At 38.4% G+C, this 21,714-nt stretch overlaps 1 protein-coding gene across 1 annotated transcript; it reads left to right on the top strand.

The window, feature by feature from the left end:
* Window positions 1-8,637: 8,637 nt before the first annotated feature.
* On the top strand, window positions 8,638-10,831 carry LOC124373989 (protein-tyrosine sulfotransferase 1-like; the record flags this gene model as incomplete). The annotated part of the gene is given in 4 exon segments (XM_046832295.1): window positions 8,638-8,724; window positions 8,726-8,892; window positions 10,524-10,641; window positions 10,643-10,831. Coding segments are annotated over 4 exon segments (528 nt in total), but the record flags the coding sequence as incomplete, so codon positions are not given.
* Between the last annotated feature and the right edge of the window lie 10,883 nt (window positions 10,832-21,714).

Raw genomic sequence — 21,714 nt, 5'->3', positions numbered from 1 at the left:
AAATAACTTGACAACTAGTATGCTGCCACTTCTTACAACTATTTATCAAAAATAAATTAAAACAAATATTATAAATTAAAAAAAAAAAAAGGTTTTAGTAGATTTGATGATGCATGTTAAGGCTAGGTGGAAATACAATTTCTAAAGGATGTGAGATAAATTTCTTAGATTTAAGTATTAAACTTGGCAGATACCAAGCGCTTTAAGGGGGGGTGTGTATACCAATTACATGGTATACTTTAAAATAAAAATAAAAATTTAATAAATAAATTTTATTTTAGAATTGTAAATGGATAGGGAATAAAAAAGTAAATTTATATTGTAATCCAGCGGCAGGCCACAACGCGCTGGGAATCTGGTCTAGACCTGACTTGATGGCAGTGAATGCTAAACAATAGTCTACAGTGGACTCAATCTTTTGTTAGGCGGCGAACCTGCGTTGAGAGTGATTCAAACAGGCCTGCAGGAACAGGAGCGTAGTCGGTGCAGGCCGAGAAAACACGCTCTGCTTCCATTCCGAGTTGAGAAGCGATAGAGTAAAGTCTTTAGTGCGAGTTTAAAAGTAGTGTCGGGCGTAGGATCCGTTGGTATAGATTATTTTAATACCGAACTCCAAGACCTTCACGACCAAAGAGCTAAGTACTTTTGACTGAATTATTAAATTTTTCTAAATTTGAAATTTGAAAATTTAAGAAGTGAATTAATTTGAAATTGGAATTGAAATTTGAAATTAACGATCAAATTCTGTTGAGTGTGGACTAATATATATCTAAATTGTAAAGGAGTTATTTATTTAAAGTCCAAACGTAAAAATTTAATTGAAAATTGTAGGGATTCTAGTTAAAATTAAGAGCTGCAGGTGCTGCACCATATCCTGTAGGAACTTGTGAAAAAAATTCCTGTTGAGAAACTGTTTAGATTTGTTTGAGAATTTTATTTTAAAGAAGTTTATTAATTTTTATTTTATTAGTTTTGAGAAGAAGCCTATTTATTTTATTTCATTACAAATTTATTCAAGATTATTATTTTATTTTATATTTTATACACACGTATTTGGAGGACAGTGAGTCCATGTTAAATCGAAAAGTGCCTTGCCTAAGGAAGTAGTAATTTTAAACTATTGTGCAAAACATTTCATTGGTGGAATACAAGGTTAATAATTTGAAATTTGGATTGATTTAATAAACCTGAATATTTCTAAAAAGGTGCAGTTTTAATTTCCACCAGTATCTACTTAAATCTTATGAGTTCGAGAATATTTAAGGTCATCATAATAAAAACAAAAAATTTTGTATATTAACATTTAGTATACAAATAAGTGCGCCACTCTGCTTTATTCTGGTGAACCTTAATAAAATTGAACTTAGTGGTTGTTCATTAATAAGTGGCTTGGATACTGGAAATTTATAAAGTGTTTAATATTAAACTTTTAAAATGGCACTTAAGGGTGGACTTGTTAACCAAGGAGGAATTGGACTATGAAATTAGGTTAAGAGGTGTGGAAGTGTCTCCTAGTCTTAAAGTGATAGATTTAAGGAAAAAGTTACGGCAGTTAATAAGTCTTGATGTAAATAGTAATTATTTGAACCTGAGTGGAAAGGTCGCTTTCAAGGAGGAATGGGATAAAATTAAGTTAGAAACCCAAGTATTAGGAAGTAGGACTGGAGGAATCCATTGAACAGGGACTAACATTGGACATAGTTAGGTGTGAAACAAAAATAAATCATTGGTAGCGCCGACTAACTAACTTAAGTAAATTGTTTAAAATCGAAGAAAAGGATATAGCTAAACATGTTGAAAACCGGAATAGTATATTAAGTGAATTGTTGTTAAAAATAAAAAAAAACTTAAAAATTGACAAGGAAACATCTGATAACTTGGTGCGTAAGTTATCTGATTCCAATCTGGAAATAGAAGGTGAGCTGGAAGAGGCTAGTAAACCGGAAGTGAAAGATAAGTCTGGTCTAAATATGAGAGATGAGGTGTTTGTTTCGGGGACGGCCACATTTAAGTTATAATAAACTTACCGAACCCCATTGAGCGTTATTTGAAAGAGTTAAAAAATCTGCGATGGATTAAATGTTGAAGAATTATTAGAATTCTTTAAAATAATCTTGAAACTTAAAAAGGAAACTAGATGTACGGAAGAGGATATTATGGAGATTGCGATTTCACATAGTCAGGGAGCTCTTTTGTCGAAACTATTAGAAATAAAACAGGACAATGTCACGGTCAAATTAATGCTTGAAATATTATTGAATTATTTCGTGCCATATCATCAGCGTGAACTTTGAAATTTGAAAAGGTGCACCGTCCCCAAAGATATAATGAAAGCTTATCCAACTACATTATAGACATTAAGGAATCAGTAGAAGTACTTTGTTGTAATATAAATGAAAGGGATGTTGTGGAATTAATTAAGGTGGGAATTAATCCTGAAACCAGAAATAAACTAGTGTTTATGGGAAATCCGAGCACATATTCCGAACTGGATGAGATGTGTATAAGGGCGAATAATGTAGGTTATGCTGACAACGTGAGGAAAACAGGGAATAATTTGAATGTGAATAGGAAGTATAATGTACCGGTTAACAGCATCAGGACGAGGCAAGAAACAATAACTTGTTATAAATGTAATAGACCTGGTCATTATGCTTATCAGTGCCGGGAGGTAAACAGGAAACCTGTTGTAAACCAGCGGAGACCTATTGTAAACCACACTCCAGCTATAAAAAACCCCGAAAATGTAGGTCGTAATGTACAGGAGTCAAAAAACTAGTTAGTAGGGAAAGTTCGAACAATGAGTTAAGGAAGGGCGAACTTTCCCGGTTACCTAAAATTGTGTCCAACAAAAATTCACATGAATTATCTGCTAAATTAAATCATACTTGGCAAAAGAAAAATTCGGAAAATATCAGTTCATTGCCCAGCTTAGAAATAGATTTTGGCAAGAATATATCATTAAATGTATTATTAGATACTGGTAGTAGTATAAATATAATAAGTGATAGACTGTATAAACTATTATTAGAGAATAAGATTGTAAAGTGTTACCAGTTATCTAACCTGACATGTATGAGTGCTGAAAATAAAAAAATGTCCGTAATCGGCAGTGTAAATATAAAAATAAAAATAGATATGTTCACCCTGGAAAGTGGAATTTGTTATAGTGAAGGACTTAGCTCAAAAGGCAATTTTAGGAGCGAACTTTATAAAACATTCTGGTTTGTTAATAGACTTGAAAAATAATTGTTGTCGATTTGACTTTAATATAGAAAAGTGTATAAAAATTTGTGCAAAATATTACAGTAGCGTGTATGAACACCAATCACACTTATAAAATAGGATGCGAAGAGGCCAGTAATGAAATAATAAAAATTATAAAGGGAATTTCCAACGGTATTTACCGACAAAATTGGTAAAACTCTAGATTATGAGTATAAATTAAAAGTTAAAGATCATGAAACCCGTAAAACTTAGACCATATCCATTGAATCCACCTAAACAATTAAAAATAAAAAAAATTATTGACGAATTATTCGAACAGGACATTATTCAACCAAGTGTGAGTCAGTACTCGAGTCCAGCCTTTTTAGTAGGTAAGGAAGATGGAAAATCGGAAAGATTAGTAGTTAATTACAAGGAGTTAAACAAGAAGTTGGAAGGAGTGAGTTATCCTATAGGCGACATGCACGAACTATATTACCATTTGAAGGGAAACAATTATTACTCAGTAATAGACTTAACCAAAAGTTTTTATCAAATAAGTTTAGCGAAGGAAAGCCAGGAGTTAACTACGTTCTCGGTACCTTTCGGAAGTTACAGCTTTAAACGAATTCCTTTTGGATTATTAATTGGAAGTGGGGTATTGTCGTCATATATGAATATAAAATCTTAGGAGAATTGAGATTTACTTGCACTCTCGCCTTTTTGGACGATATTATTGTGTATTCGAAGACATTGGAGGAAACATTATATGCATTTGAAACAAGTGTTAGAGTGTTTAAAGAAAAATAATCTTACTGTGAATCCGGAGAAAGTAAAATTTTGTTATAATGAAAATTAAATTTCTGGGACATTTGGTTTCCAAAGACACTATAAGAATGGACCCTGACCGTACACGGACGTTATTAGAATCTCCGAGGCCCCGGGACAAGAAAGGTATTGCGAGATTCATAGGGATGACTAGTTATTTCTCTAAATTTATTCCAAATTATGCGGAAATAGCTCATCCACTCAATGAAATGAGGAAGAAGTCGTCCAAATTTGTGTGGGACCAAAAATGTCAGGAATCGTTCGATAAACTGAAACGAGCGGTTACCCGTCCCCCCGTGTTTAGCCATCCCTGACTTCAACAAGGAGTTCACAGTCCAATGCGACGCGAGTGATAAGGCCCTCGGTTCCTGTTTATTACAGGAAGCGGACAATGGACATTTAAAACCGGTGGCCTATTATTCGAGAAAATTTAACGAAAGTGAGGTGAAACTTACTACCTATCAAAAGGAAGCTTTGGCAGTTGTCTGTTCAATAAATAAATTCCGTAATTTCCTAGAAATGAGACCATTCAACTTAGTGACCGACAACTCAGCATTGGCTTGGGTATTGTCCCACTTTCGTAAGTTAGGAAAATTAGGGCGCTGGGTGGAGGTTATATTGTCTCTACCATTTAAAATTACGCATGTTAAAGGTAATCAGAACCCAGTAGCGGACTATTTATCTAGATTATTTCAAGATAGTGAAGTTGACCACAATGTGTTACATGAACTAGAAAAATTAGTGAATAAGGACAAGATGAATGATAACTCTATAAAAATGAACAATGAAACTGTAAATAATAAAGGACTTAGTAATAAGAGAGGAAAACAGTGTCTATAAAATAGTATAAGTACGATGCCTTTTTAGCTTTATGGACTTAAAAAACGCATCAGAAGCAGGATGTAAATATAACTAAAATTATGGAGGGTGTATTGAACTATACCAATAGTGATGTTTACAGTGTGGAAAAAGGGGTGTTATTTTATGTGAACAATAAAAACAATTCTAAAAGGATCTATTTACCTGAGCACTTATTCAAAGTCGTATACGAGTATTATCACAACTCATTGTCTGGCTGTCACTTCGGCATTTTAAAAACACAACAGAAAATAAATGAAAGGTTTTATCACCCTAAACTAAATGATTATGTGAAAAATAATGTAAAATGTTGTGAAGTGTGTTTGAAAGCAAAAAGTAGCAACTGGAGGGACCAAGGACCTTTGAACAGCAATCTGAGCAGTCGTCCAATGCAGAAGTTATATATGGATATTTATGGGCCATTACCTGCGTCTTCCAATCGAATGCAATACATCCTGATAGCTGTAGATGACTTCACCAAATATAATTGGATAATGCCACTCAGGAAATGCACCTCAGGTAATGTAATTAATGCATTAGAAAATAATATTTTCAAAAATTTTTCTTTGCCTGAAGAATTCGTGACGGATAATGGAACATATTTTGTCAGCGAGGAGTTCAAAAATTATTTGTTTAATTTGGGCATAAAACAAAGGACCATTATACCTTATACTCCTCAAGGAAATAAAAGTGAAAGGCAAATTCGAAATTTAAATCAAATTCTGACAGCTTATTATCATGACTGTAAAAAGAATTGGGACAAGGATTTGTACCATGTGCAAATGGCCCTAAATACTTGTCACAATGAAAGCATAAAGTCGTCTGCATTTGAATTGATGTTCAGTTTCAAAGCAAATGATGGTTTGTCACTAAAATGGCAAATTAAAGATATTTGTGATGAAAAATGGAGCAAAGATAAGAATGCAAAGATGGTTGAAGCTATTCAAAATTTAAAAAGACAAAATGAGCTGAATTCGAGAAGAAACCGATACAACCGAAATCACAGGCAATTAAAAATGTATGATGTAGTCTATTGTAGAATTACAAATCAGCGATATAAGCTAGATCTGAAATATGAAGGACCATTCAGAATAATTTCAATTATTAGCTCCAACTCATATGTGGTTCAAAATTTAAAAGAATTTGAATGAATTCCGTAGAATACACTTGCAGGATGTGAAACCCACTGGGGAAAGAAGAATGCATATTTAAATATAACAAAAAACAATATAATTACCGAGGGGTAAATAATTTTGAATTACAAAATAAAAAAAAAGAACTGATTAAAAATTATGACGAATTAAATTAGTTGTAAGAATGAAGAAAAACTATATTGGATGTACGCTGTATGTATGTATGTTTGATTTGAGAAATTTCAGTGACAAGGAAGATTAAATTAAAAATATATTGAACAATTGAGGAAATTCTACAGCCCTGTTAAATTGTAAATATTAACTTGAATTGTAATGTTGTAAAAATGTATTTTAAACTTGAAGAAACCTCAAGAGGAATAAAAAGTTTATGATTTAGAAAAAAAGGGCACAGGTGAAGTAAACAGTTGCGATAACTACATGGTTTGGGAGAGGAGGAGTGTATTAAAACAATTCAGTATTTATTTTCTGAATAATGCACAAATCCGAAACTCATGGTCCGTAATTAATGTTATTAACATGTGTTATTTATGTTTGTATGTAAATTAATAACTAACACGGAATGTTGGAATATTAATTTAAACTTGTTAGTTTGATAAAATTTATGCCAAGGAAGAGGGGAACAGAAGAAAAAAGACTGTTATTTCTATGATAAACAACGGTATAGGTAAAAATAATAAAATAAGAACTGACACCCCCGTCTGGGGATATGTTTTAATTCTATATGAAAGCTGCGACAAACCAGTGAATGGGCGACGAGCCAACACACACAGCCGTGCAGGGCAAAAGTTCCAAGGACGACCCAACTAATTACGGACCGGACCTGCAATAAACATCCCACAACAACAACCACCGACTACCTCGTTCTACCCATTGTGAAGGATTATCTGGATGGACTATCTTTATGGTAGGACTTAGAATTGTAAAAAGGTAGGTGGCATTTGGACTCTTAATATTTGCCATAGTTTAGGTCAAGGTTTCTATTGGGGAGTTTAATTGATAAGTTTTCAAAAAACAATCTGATAATGTATGGACTCTTTTAAAAACCATTAACGCTTGGTTAAAATAACTTGACAACTAGTATGCTGCCACTTCTTACAACTATTTATCAAAAATAAATTAAAACAAATATTATAAATTAAAAAAAAAAAGGTTTTGTAGATTTGATGATGCATGTTAAGGCTAGGTGGAAATACAATTTCTAAAGGATGTGAGATAAATTTCTTAGATTTAAGTATTAAACTTGGCAGATACCAAGCGCTTTAAGGGGGGGTGTGTATACCAATTTACATGGTATACTTTAAATAAAAATAAAAATTTAATAAATAAAATTTTATTTTAGAATTGTAAATGGATAGGGAATAAAAAAGTAAATTTATATTGTAATCCAGCGGCAGGCACAACGCGCTGGGAATCTGGTCTAGACCTGACTTGATGGCAGTGAATGCTAAACAATAGTCTACAGTGGACTCAATCTTTTGTTAGGCGGCGAACCTGCGTTGAGAGTGATTCAAACAGGCCTGCAGGAACAGGAGCGTAGTCGGTGCAGGCCGAGAAAACACGCTCTGCTTCCATTCCGAGTTGAGAAGCGATAGAGTAAAGTCTTTAGTGCGAGTTTAAAAGTAGTGTCGGGCGTAGGATCCGTTGGTATAGATTATTTTAATACCGAACTCCAAGACCTTCACGACCAAAGAGCTAAGTACTTTTGACTGAATTATTAAATTTTTTCTAAATTTGAAATTTGAAAATTTAAGAAGTGAATTAATTTGAAATTGGAATTGAAATTTGAAATTAACGATCAAATTCTGTTGAGTGTGGACTAATATATATCTAAATTGTAAAGGAGTTATTTATTTAAAGTCAAACGTAAAAATTTAATTGAAATTGTAGGGATTCTAGTTAAAATTAAGAGCTGCAGGTGCTGCACCATATCCTGTAGGAACTTGTGAAAAATTCCTGTTGAGAACTGTTTAGATTTGTTTGAGAATTTTATTTTAAAGAAGTTTATAATTTTTATTTTATTAGTTTTGAGAAGAAGCCTATTTATTTTATTTCATACAAATTTATTCAAGATTATTATTTTATTTTATATTTTATACACACGTATTTGGAGGACAGTGAGTCCATGTTAAATCGAAAGTGCCTTGCCTAAGGAAGTAGTAATTTTAAACTATTGTGCAAAACATTTCATTGGTGGAATACAAGGTTAATAATTGAAATTTGGATTGATTTAATAAACCTGAATATTTCTAAAAAAGGTGCAGTTTTAATTTCCACCAGTATCTACTTAAATCTTATGAGTTCGAGAATATTTAAGGTCATCATAATAAAAACAAAAAATGTTGTATATTAACATTTAGTATACTCCCCCACCTGACGAAGAGGATAGATTCCAATCCTCGAAACGTTGTGTTATACCTTTTGTAACCATAACCATATCAAAAGTCCAAAATCATTTTATCCTGCCAATTTGTACAATATGTTACAAACCCAACATCTCAACGTGGCCTTTAGGCCGCCGATTAAGGTACCAAAAGTGAAGTTACATCAATGATATCCCAGACAGTCTCAACAGTACAGGTATGTTTAACAGGTGACAGTAAGCGGATTAGATTTCCACAACCTTCGCGCCTCCCTGGAGGAGTGGAACAGGGCAGTAGGCTACATGTACAATCAGTGCCCAATCGATAGGTCCCAGTCGCTGTATGATGGTCCACTACGAGCAGCTGGTGTTGCATCCAGCCCGCTGGATGAAAGAGGTATTGGAATTTCTCGAAGTGCCTTGGAACGAGAAGGTGCTCCATCATGAGAGTCAAATTAACAAGTCTGGGGGCATATCATTGTCTAGGTAAGGGAGTAGAAAGGTAGTTAACTATTATATAACGGAACTATTGGTAAGAGACCAAGAAGACCGTAGCGTTTATAGCTCAATTTGTGCCTAATACTGGAGAAAGGAGAGATCAATCTCAAAATCCATTATACATTTAGAATTTGTTACATCAATATAAGATTTTATAATTTGTACTATTCTATTTTTTTATAGAAAACGGAATCACTGAACACGTTGAAGGTTTTGATTTTTAAAAGTATCGTCCTAAAATTACAAAGGAATTCCTTTGTTTAAGAGAGACGCTTTAAAAGCACCATCAGACTTTTTACTAACAGTCTAACGATTAAGTGGCATATTCTTTGGATATTACAATGAATTGTCCAGTATAATTAGTGAAGAGTATAACGGTGTATTTTCATGAAGGCGTATGGACGAAAATCTGAAATTGAGCCCTTCAGATGATTGAAACCTTTATATTAAATCCGTTTAAAAACTCGTAAAATTTCAAAATTATATTATAGTATACATGCTATGCCGAAAACTACGAAATTCTTGGACTCTTCTCAAATATTTCTATACCTGGGTATTGTTTGTTAGATAGTAATAGCTCCAGCCATGTTAACAGTAATCCGTCTCTTATACATGTTTCCTGTTTCTTTATCATACATCCTCTAATTCACCAAAGGGCAGCTAAAGGGTTCACCTTTTACATACCCCATCTAAGAGTTTCTAGAATACGTATCCGTTATGTTTAACCTCGTAAAATGTCTAAATTTCCAACGATGATTCTAGAGGATCCAGGTTAGATTTGTATGGATGTTACGATTTTTGATGGACGTGAACTGAATATCATTGATATATTATTGCCTGAAATTCATTTCTCTTAACCTGTAACAGTTTCGACCAAGAAGACTGATTAGCCTCGTCGTTAACTTTAGTGATTTCGTCAATAACTGAATTGTTCTCGTCCAATTTAATTTAACTTCTTCTACTGGCACATTATCTTTAAAAAACCTAACTATTAACAATCTACAGCCATTTGGGTTACATTAATACACGTAGATTTTAATGACAAACTCCTATTGAATTTATATATTTCTCTTTTCCATATCTTTTCCCAAAATTCATCCAAAGTGATTACTAAGTTATATACAATTATTATAAATACATGTGGTGTAGCTAGACAGACAGTGCAACACTAGTTTAACCTATCTCATTAAATTTTAACTCATATAACAACTATTATTCATATTCTTATAATATCCATTAAACAATTATATTCATTATCGGTCATTGTTGTAATAATGTATGGTTTTTTAATAAGTATTGAAATTATAGTACTAAAAATTATACTTACCATTTTTAAATTTTTTATAAAATTTACATTAAATTATAAAACATATTGTTGCTGAAATTAGTACATATAGAAATCCATTTTTCAATTTTAGGAGTTTGTTATTATTAACTAATTATTCGTATCGTAATTTTTTAAGAAAAAAATTACCACACTCAAGTCCGTTTGCCACACTGGAGACATTGGTTAGTTCGCAATGATATTTAACAAATAATGCAATAAAATATAGAGAATCGGTTTAGATGCTAGAACTCGAGAGGAAATGGACTATACTAATCTCTAAATATCTTTACAGGCTGGAGAAATCTTCTGACCAAATCATCAAACCAATCAACACCGAGCCTCTGGACAAGTGGGTCGGGTTCTATCCTCAGGATGTTGTGGATGATATGGACAAAATTGCCCCGATGTTGTTTAAAACTTGGTTACGACCCTAAAGCCAATCCGCCCAACTATGGAGTTCCGGACGGATTTGTTCTCCACAACACCAAACTGGTCCTTCAACAAATTACGTTTTGGAAACAAAAGGCGAAACAATTGCACATTAAAACTGCAATGGCACATGAATAAGAAAATCATGATTAAAAAAAAATATTGTTTACTCTTTCTTACGACCCAACATATTAAATTTATAACTATCAATCCCATATATGACTACCAGAATCCCGTTGGAGACTTTTGGCTTTGTGTGACCAATGAACTCTTCAATCGGGATTATAGCGAGACCATAGAGTATAAAAACAAATAAATTGAGACGTCCGACACATTATCTTGTAAGATCATTCCCAAAATTCTTTGTTTTATACATACTAAGTTAAAGAGCCGCGTTTGAGTCCCGGCGGAACAAGTAATTTTTGTAATTCAATTTTTATTAAATCAGGCTTTGCCGTTTATACAAACTGAATGAATGTTAAAAGTCGTTTGACAGATATTTGATCTTCCTCGGCAAAGCTCTGTAACTGACTACAATTTGAAAAAAACAATCGAGCTCAGTAAACCCATAACGATTTCAAATGAAATCACAAAGCAATGCACCAGACACACAGTGCAATCTTTTATTTCAGAAAACCATCGAGGGTTTAGTAGGTCTATGAATTGGACTATAAAAAGAAGAGATTTAGCGAACTGAGATTGGAAAGCAAAAGGAAAACAATACTGTATGAACTTTCCATAAAGGCTATTCATACATTTGAAGAACTAATGCAATTGATTATGGATCCTTCCTTCCATAATCAACAAAGCTAATACGGAGAGTGTAAGCAAATACAGCGAACTGGTTATCCTACAAGGTAAGCATACATTTCATAGTTGGGAATTTGTTTGACGTAAGCATTAGATTTAGCACCAATGTTGGTCTAGTGAAGAGTAAAAACATACTCGTAAGGAAGATAAGTTTTTTCATTCTACTATCCTTTATACCGAAGTAGATTGGCGGTAGTAAAAGTTGGTTAAAGTAGGCTTCTTTAGCCTACACACACACACACACACACACACACACACACACACACACACACACACACACACACACACACACACACACACACACACACACACATATATATATATATATATATATATATATATATATATAGCGATGAGACAAACTGAACTAGTTTTCTTGATTAGGACAGGAATTTAAATTCTACTGTGTATGTGAATGCAATTCCTTAAGTATTTTTCCTTAAACACGCGCAACAATTGAAGTAAGAGTCAATCGCAAGTACCTCACCTTTGAACCATCACAATGGAATAATATTTTCTTGGTACAAGCCTATTTCTAAGTATTGTCCTACTTAACCCTAGAGCTGGCAATCACTTTTTCATCACGACAGGCCATTTTTATATCCGTACTTTAACATTTTGTAAAACACAAATTTTAACTATATACTATATTATGTGTAATAATTTTTTCAGGAGAATGTAGAGATAATTATAGTATTAAAAACATTATGCATTAAGGTCATAAAACATTAAAACATATGATCACACTAAAATTTTATTTGTGGTGGGATTACACCTTGTAAAGTGTGATAGTATAGATAATAAATACTAGAATCTGAGATAGCCAATTTATTCTTCGTTTTATCTAATCTCAGAAAATGTATAATGGTATCCAGGTTCTCTTCAAGAAAAATTAAATATATTGTAAGAAACCGCAAATACGAGTACACGGAAGGCTAAATGTGTTACTGTGGTACCCATCATTTTCAAAAATTAAAACAAAAAAAGTAAAGTTTGATATGGAAATATTTTACTAATTATGTTATGTTTACAATGAATAAACACTAATTTTTAACTTTTGCTGAAACATTGGCTTAACCTGGGGTTACAGAAAGCACAAAGGGAAACCTAGGTGTCGCTGTCAAGGCCTAGGTTGTTTGAGTCTAACAGATGAACAAGTTCTCTAATGACAAAAATCACCAACATTTTGAGACATTTTGGAAATGAGAGCTTACAACAAAGCTATAAACAAACATAATAAACCATACCTATGATATTATCACTAACATTGTAACTTTCACTGCACTGCATAATAACCAAGATTGACCTAGGCTTACCAATTACAGCTGTTCCGAGTTAGCGAAAAAGACAGGAGGTCTCGGAAGCGCGCCCCTCCCAAACTCGGAGCAAATCATAAAAAAAAACAATCACATGCCACTAGTGGGAAGAGACAAAAACGAGACAAGATTTCGAGTACAAGAAATATAATTAGTAGGTGGCAAACATTTCCATGCAAAATACAATTATGCAGCACCACGGTGCACCGCGTAACTTAAAAACTAAATAACAACAATAAATATAATTCCAATAATGACAATAACATAATAAATAAATAATATAATAATAACACAATAAATAGAAATTTGGTCTATAAATAACATATATCAGGTACGGCGGTGGTAAATATAAAATTTTTAACAGGTAAATTTTTTATGAACTGAGGGGAGGAAAAAGGTTGTAGAATTTCTAGGCCCACTATTTTTGAAAAGTAATTTTGTTTTCAAGTTTGTAGCCGAAATTAAAAAAAAATATATTTAAAGCCAATTTTCGAAGGAGGCGGGGGCTTAGTTGCCTCCACGAATCCGAATTAAAGATGAAATCCTCCCCTTCAGGTCATGTAAACTAACTAAATAAATACTGGCTAGGTACTGGCCCTCCTCCAGATCTAACATCTGGCAGCGCTCCCTGCACCCCAGTCCTCGCAAGTTCAGTATAAGAAGTAAAAAAAAACATTTTTAATCCAACCTTGTTACAGAAGAAATGAATGGGAGCACTACACTCCGGTTGGATGCCGATCCAATAGCGCTGGCAGGGCGCGGGCATTCAATTTTTCAGTTGTTCGGGCAGACTCGCCGCACCAGTCCCGCTGACGGCACTCACGGGGACCCTGCCGAAAGTAGTGGAGTTAGCCAGCCATGGGGAAACGGGAAGAGCAGAGAACAACCAGAAACACAGTCGCTTCTCCGAACGTCTGACCGCTCCGAACAGTAGCCGGTGCCGGTGAACAGCTGGTCGGTAAACTAGTCAAGGTCAACCAGCTGATCTCGACCAATCAGTCCAACCAGGCAGAAAATCAATACTTGACGGAGTGACTCCCCCACCGACTGATAAGAGTGGCCGAGGTTGGAAAAGTAAGACAAAAATAAATTGTCCAAACTGAGCCCCGGCTCAACCTCCCCCACTAAAAGGGTGCAACCCGAAACAAAACCTCTCCCCCACTGAAAGAAGAACCAACAAGCTCTGGCACAGGAAACGGGAAGTCGAGAACCCTAACAGGAAACGAAGTCCTGAGCAGGAGGCAGACAAAACACGATCCTCCTGAAAAATTTTGAGAGGCGCCTCTCTTGGAGAAAGAAGAAAACAGAAAGAGAGTAAAACGACACCACAGGGAAAACCAGGGGTGATCAGTCCCCGGACACCCCCGCAGCCGCACCAGTATCCAGAGCATGACCAGAGGTATCACCACGGAAGGCCTTCAGATGAGAAACGTGGGCCTTCCGCCACAACCTCCCCGATACGGGATCAACCAACTCAGCAGTAACTGGGGAGAGAAAACGAAGAATCCGGTGAGGACCTGTCCACCGATAGCAAAGTTTGGCTGCCCGTTTATCCACGGCCGAACTGACCGGAATGGGCCTTACAAAAGACAAGATCCCCCACCTGGAAGGGGTTAGCAATACGTCCCTTATTGAATTTTCTCCTCACCCTTTCCCTAGACTGTAGGAGCTTAACCCTGACTGCTTCCCAAGTGTCACTCACATTGGGAGTACCAGGCACTGGTAGAAGACTATCCAGACTCCAGAGATTAGACAAGGGATCAGAAGGAGGACGACTAAACATGACCTGGAAAGGCGTGGAATCATGACTTTCGTGAAGAGCAGAATAGAAGGCTAACTGAAGCCAGCTCAGGTTTTCATCCCAGGTAGTTTGTTTCTCAGCGTGATAAGCGATGAGGGCGGCTCTGAGATTGCGGTTGAACCGCTCAGCATGAGAAGGCTGGGGGTAGTAAGGAGATGTCGTAACATGTTTGATTCCATGCCCAAAACAGAAGCGATGAAACTCCCTCGACACGAATTGTGTGCCGTTGTCTGAGACGAAGGTGGCGGGCACTCCAAAATTCTGTAGAAGGCGGGACTTGAGTGCCTTGACGGTGAGCGACGCCGTGGCACTCCTAAGAGGAATCAACCAGCAAAACTTAGAGAAAGCATCCACAGCGACAAGCAGGGAGGTGTTCCCTGACTTGCTACGGGGAAAGGGTCCCACATAGTCAATGAACACCTTTTCAAGAGGCCGCTCCGCCACCTCGGAGGAAAGAAGTCCTAATTTGGTATTTTGTGCAGGTTTACTGACCGAGCAAAGATGACAAGCTCGTACTCTACCAGCAATGTCTCTGTCCATACTCTTCCAGATAAACTTATCTCTGATTTTAGCGATGGTCTTGTGAATACCTAAATGACCGCCCACGGGAGAGAAACATGAAAGTAGGAAAAGACCATCGGTATGAGGGCACTCGGCAGAACAATCTTGGGACCACCTCCGCGTCGGGCACGACAGCAGAGGACACCCTTGGACAAGAAGTAAGGAGAGTGGGCTTCTCCCTCCTGGAGCTCACCAATGATGTTTGACAACTCGGGGTCTTGAAGTTGGTGAGAGCCAAAACTCTCAAAGGCAGCAGGGAAAATCCAACATCACAGTCCCACACAACGGTGCTTGAGAATCAACAGGATCGCTGGGTAGATGATACATTCTAGAAAGAGCATCGGCGACGACGTTTTGGGTGCCGCGAATGTGCTGCACCCTGAATTTAAAGGCCGCAATTTTGACAACCCAGCGACCAATCTTCCCGAGTTGTCGAGGATGGGCCAATAGCCAGGAAAGAGCCTGATTGTCAGTTTCCAGCAGAAATTCGGAATGCTCTAGGAACCTCCGAAACTTATCCATGCCGAAAACGACCTCCAGACACTCCAGCTCATAAATAGAAGATTTCTTTTCCTGAAGGGTCAAAGTCCTAGATGCAAAAAGCTATAGGTTGCCGAGCACCGTCGAATTCTTGAGAAAGCACAGCTCCTACAGCACAGGATGAGGAGTCAGTCTGCAAGATGAAGGGCCTACTAAAGTCCGGTATTCGCAGCACAGGAGGTTGGATAATTGCCTCCTTAAGCAGTTGAAAAGCACGTTCTTGATCTTCACCCCAAACGAACTTTGCGTCTTTCCTTCTTAAGGCGTTCAGAGGGGCGGCCACCTCGGCAAAGTCAGGAATAAACCTACGGTAGAAATTAACCATGCCTATGAATCTGGCAATACCCTTGGCATCCTTCGGAGGAGGGAAATCCCGAATGCCTTGGGTCCTGGCAGGGTCTATAGATACACCCCTAGACGACACGAGGTGACCGAGAAACGATATTTCAGACTTGGCGTAAGACACCTTCTCCGGATTGACTGTAAGGCCAGCCCTACCCAACCTAACCAAGACCTCCTCAAGATGTTTAACGTGTTCCGTGAAAGACTCACTGTAGACCAGAAGGTCATCAAGATAATTAAAGACATACCTGAACTTCACATCGTGGAAGATGGAGTCGAGCAACCTAGTTAACGTTTGGGCCCCCACAGCTAGCCCCATAGGCACAGATCGGTACTGATACAAATTCCACGGAACACAGAAGGCCGTGAGAGGACGTGATTCCTTCTTCAACGGAATCTGATGATATGCTTGGTTCAAATCAAATATAGTGAAAAATTTGGCCTTACCGAACCAATCAAAAGCAGAATGGAGATCGGGGAGAGGCACTGAGTCTATTTCAATTTTGGCATTAAGTTTTCTTAGGTCAACCACCATACGATGTTTTCCATTAGGCTTTGGAACCAAGAACGCTGGACTGGCATACGATGAGTTTGAGGGCTCAATAACTCCTTGATCCAAGAGATCCTTGATGATACCACGCATAACCTCCATCTTTGGAGGAGCCAACTTGTATGGGTGGGAGCGTACTGGCTGAGTGTCAGTCAGACGAATCTCATATTCAATAAGATGGGTAGAACCGAGCTTGGGTGTGAGAACCTCCGGAAATCTTGAGCAAAGCTCACGGAGAACCCCAGCTTGCTCCTCATCCAAGTGACCGAACGGGTCCCCAGGGGCAGAACCTTCCTCACACTCCACCTCACCAACCTGCGGTGTCGATTTGAAATTATCAGAAAAGGGGACTGACACTCGCGATTGAATTTGAAATAAGACTGGCCCGCCTGAAGATCCAGCACCAAACCAGTCTTTTGAATAAAATCCGCCCCCAAAATACAATCCATACTCAGGTCCTGGGCCACAAGGAAGCTCCACACCCATGAAAAACATTCAACCTTAAACTTGATTGAAGCCTTCCTCGAAATTGGAAGAGGGGAATTAGAAGCAGTCCAGCAAGTTAAAGAAGACTCCTCGGTGTGCTTCACCAAACCTAACCTTGAAATGGCTTCAAAAAGACGGGAAGAGATGAGGCTACAGGCTGACCCGGAATCAACTAGGGCCTTATGCACTGAGTCTCCCACTAAGATATTGATATAAGGGCACACCGAAGATGCTGTCCTAAGCCGTAGGTTTCCCTTTTCTGCTAGGCTCATAGTGTCCAAACTATTAATCAAATTTTTCGCACAGGTACTATTTTTTTTGAAATTTTTTCTTAGACCTCGGGGGAACTTCAGAGAAAACCCCCCTTTGATCTAGTTTTTTTGGACCAGTGCGATATCTCCTAGGACACTCCCGACGAGTATGACCTCGTTCACCACAGGCATAGCAGATGGGTGGATGAAGCCCACCAGAGTGATGTGGCCCATCCACGGGATTCTGTACGGCCGTGACAGCCCTGGAGGGCTGGATGGAACGATGATTGTTCCTCTCCGCCCTCTGCCGGTCAGCAAACTGCACGCTGCGCGAAGCAATGCACAGACGGTCCAGTTCAGAAAAGGTGGAAGGGCGACCAGCAAAAACTAGACGGGACCTCTCTTCAGGATTGAGACCCTCAAGAATGGTGGTGACCACAGTACTTTCGGGGATATTGAGCCTTAACACCCTATCAGTGTCCCTCACCTCGGCCACAAACTTTGCCAAACTCTCTCCGTTGCCCTGAGGCCTAAAGAATTTCTCCACACGGAGACGTTCCCTCAACTGACCAGGAACAAAGAAATCCAATGCCTCCCTATGAAAATCATCCAGGGTACCACCCCTCTGGAGAACTCGAACCAGACAGTCACCCAAAGGTGGCCTACAAAACGGAGAGATGACATGCAGGAAGCTCGCTCCCTGAAGACCAGGCAAGTCATGCAGTCGCAGGATCTCAGAAAGAAACCGCAGCAAGGCTTCAGTATCTAGACCATCCACCGTAGGTAGTCGCTGCAGCAACGGGGTAAGTGGGTTTGGGAGCTTGTGATACTGAACAAACGATCCCGTCATCACAGCTCCCAGTCCTCCAGATCCAGCAGGCAGGGTCCCGTCCACACCAGACACCCCCGACGCCACGCCCACATCAAAGTCTGCAACAACTGACCCAGGGATCCGGCATTCACCCTTAACAGCCGCAGCAGAGTCAATCGCAGACAAAGTTTTTTCAGGAGCCTTTGCCCCCTCGTCCCTCTCGAGTACCGTCAGCAGGCCGTCAACCAAGGTGATGCGTTCCTCCAACCACTCCCTATCACCAGAACTGGTAAGCTTGGATCTAAGTAGCGACAGCCTCATATGTAGATGGGTAAGCCGGGACAAATACCTAGCCCTCTCTCGGCCAGTAGGCGGCGACTCCAACCAGTCCTCCTGACTATTTTCAAAAGTCTCCAACTTAGCCTCCAAAATGGGCCTCTGTTTCTGGAACGTCAAATCCCTAGGCCAAGTCGTGTCCAGGTCCATATTATCCCGCAGTTGCTTCCGCATGGACTCGCAGTCGGAACCCGGAGTAAGCCCACGAGCCAACAACTCAAAATGGAGATCCTCCTTCAACAAGTATTCAGGCACCAGAGAGACAGGCATGATAAATAAATAAATGACACAGACTAACAAGTAACACACACTGACTCGAAGTCAACGACTAACAAAGCAATAACTAAGGCGATAAGTGAATAACTTAGTGAGACAACACTCTCAGCAGGGTCCCCAGAATTCCTGCCGTCCACGAAACACGGCAGCGAAACCAAAATACCGCAACAAAACAATACGCCGTACCAGAACAAAACCAGAAAAAAAACAATGAAGACAAGATATAACAAAAACACACAAGTAACAATAATCAGGAAATAAATAGGTTCACACACTTCCTGTCGATCGGCGAAAAAATAGCACAGCGAGACGGCACAGGCGCAGGAAGTCACAAACTAACTTCAACTCCTCCCTCTCACCACCAGTGGCAAAACAAAAACCCCGGGCCCGCAGAGGGTAAAAAACACGTAACCACGCTCTGCTACCATTTTGTTCCGAGTTAGCGAAAAAGACAGGAGGTCTCGGAAGCGCGCCCCTCCCAAACTCGGAGCAAAATCATAAAAAAAAAACAATCACATGCCACTAGTGGGAAGAGACAAAAACGAGACAAGATTTCGAGTACAAGAAATATAATTAGTAGGTGGCAAACATTTCCATGCAAAATACAATTATGCAGCACCACGGTGCACCGCGTAACTTAAAAACTAAATAACAACAATAAATATAATTCCAATAATGACAATAACATAATAAATAAATAATATAATAATAACACAATAAATAGAAATTTGGTCTATAAATAACATATATCAGGTACGGCGGTGGTAAATATAAAATTTTTAACAGGTAAATTTTTTATGAACTGAGGGGAGGAAAAAGGTTGTAGAATTTCTAGGCCCACTATTTTTGAAAAGTAATTTTGTTTCAAGTTTGTAGCCGAAATTAAAAAAAATATATTTAAAGCCAATTTTCGAAGGAGGCGGGGGCTTAGTTGCCTCCACGAATCCGAATTAAAGATGAAATCCTCCCCTTCAGGTCATGTAACTAACTAAATAAATACTGGCTAGGTACTGGCCCTCCTCCAGATCTAACATCTGGCAGCGCTCCCTGCACCCCAGTCCTCGCAAGTTCAGTATAAGAAGTAAAAAAAAAACATTTTTAATCCAACCTTGTTACAGAAGAAATGAATGGGAGCACTACACTCCGGTTGGATGCCGATCCAATAGCGCTGGCAGGGCGCGGGCATTCAATTTTTCAGTTGTTCGGGCAGACTCGCCGCACCAGTCCCGCTGACGGCACTCACGGGGACCCTGCCGAAAGTAGTGGAGTTAGCCAGCCATGGGGAAACGGGAAAGAAGAGCAGAGAACAACCAGAAACACAGTCGCTTCTCCGAACGTCTGACCGCTCCGAACAGTAGCCGGTGCCGGTGAACAGCTGGTCGGTAAACTAGTCAAGGTCAACCAGCTGATCTCGACCAATCAGTCCAACCAGGCAGAAAATCAATACTTGACGGAGTGACTCCCCCACCGACTGATAAGAGTGGCCGAGGTTGGAAAAGTAAGACAAAAAATAAATTGTCCAAACTGAGCCCCGGCTCACAGCATATCACATATAAAACCATGAAATCACTAACAAAAACACCATATCGATTTAAAAAGATCCTTACAAAACTCATTAACACTATCTTGCGAAATAAATACGTTTTGTGACTAAATCCAAGCCAATGTTGTAATCCGCATAGATGCGGATAACCTTGTTAGCCAGGTCATTGAGGTTAGGAAGTTATTGGACCATCTAAGATTTAAGTCCTGGGTGGCAGGATATCAGTTTGGAGGATGATGGCATACATCGTTGATCTATATTTTCCGGCTGATATTCTGGCAGGGGAGTAGTTATGTGGTCCTCCAGCCAGTTTAATGTAGCTATGACCACTAGAATATACTAGGGTCAGGTTATAGAGGAGAACGGAGAAGGTTTGCGTGAAAGTTGTGGTGTGAAATATCAGGTGATGTATTGGTTATTGGAATGGAAGGAGAATTTTGCCCAGGGGAGTTTGGTGAGGGTCATTTGGAAGTAAATGATGTTGTAAATTGAGCTGTATTTGTTGAAGCCACCATTATGAGTAAAATTAAAAAGAACCTGGAAGGTAGGTAGTGATATAGTCAAGATTCCGGTATCCTTAAGGGTAATCAGCTTACTTCTTGATGAGCTCGATGAGGGCACCTCAGAGAATCTGGAAGTGTAATTGATATAGCACGTAGCGGGAGGAACGTTTTTTTTTACTACAATGTCAAATTTTTTTTGGTGTTGTCATAGAGGACATTGAACCCGGTTCCAAAAACATTGTAGATCGTCCTCGTGCCATACATTCGTCAAGTTACATTGTTAGCGCACCCACTGCTTGTGGGCCGGGAGACTGATGATAGAAAAGGCTTTAGATATGCATCAAAGGACCCTTGGTAGCTTTTACAATGTCATTAAGGACGTGTCTGAGCAAAAGGCCCATAGTGCCAAGAGTGACACATTAAAAAGGAAATTCAGCGCAAGATTTAGGCAAAACTGGAATGTGTCTCTTACGAATATTAAGTTGTCACTATGTCAGTGTCCAGCGAGACCTCTTTCTGCGTGATATAGGTGTTCTCGTTAGTACTACACGCAATTTTATAGTAATCTTTATGTGTTGTGATTTTTCTTTTTCACGTCTACTTTAAATAGATTAAATATACTCACGAACAAGAAATCCCTATTGGATACATTAGCAAAGGTGTACCCAATTGAGAAGATTATAAAATACTGACTGACTGCCCGTTATGTTCCACCATGGATTTTGTTGGTTTCTGAATTTTTGGGAGTATCTCAAAGCTCGTGGTGCAGAGCCGTTCTATTACTATTCAATATAATACTTTGGTCAAAAACGATGAAAAGAAATCTGCAGGCAGTGCTACTACTGTATTACTAATATTTTATTAGATAATAAGTCCAAACTGCTTACTGTTCAATATATAACGCTTTTAGTAGAAATAATTTAATATT

The sequence above is a fragment of the Homalodisca vitripennis genome, unplaced genomic scaffold (assembly GCF_021130785.1).
Source record: "Homalodisca vitripennis isolate AUS2020 unplaced genomic scaffold, UT_GWSS_2.1 ScUCBcl_6899;HRSCAF=14331, whole genome shotgun sequence".
NCBI lineage: Eukaryota > Metazoa > Arthropoda > Insecta > Hemiptera > Cicadellidae > Homalodisca > Homalodisca vitripennis.
The sequence above is the reverse complement of the archived record's forward strand: the minus strand, read 5'-3'. Positions and strand labels throughout refer to the sequence as shown.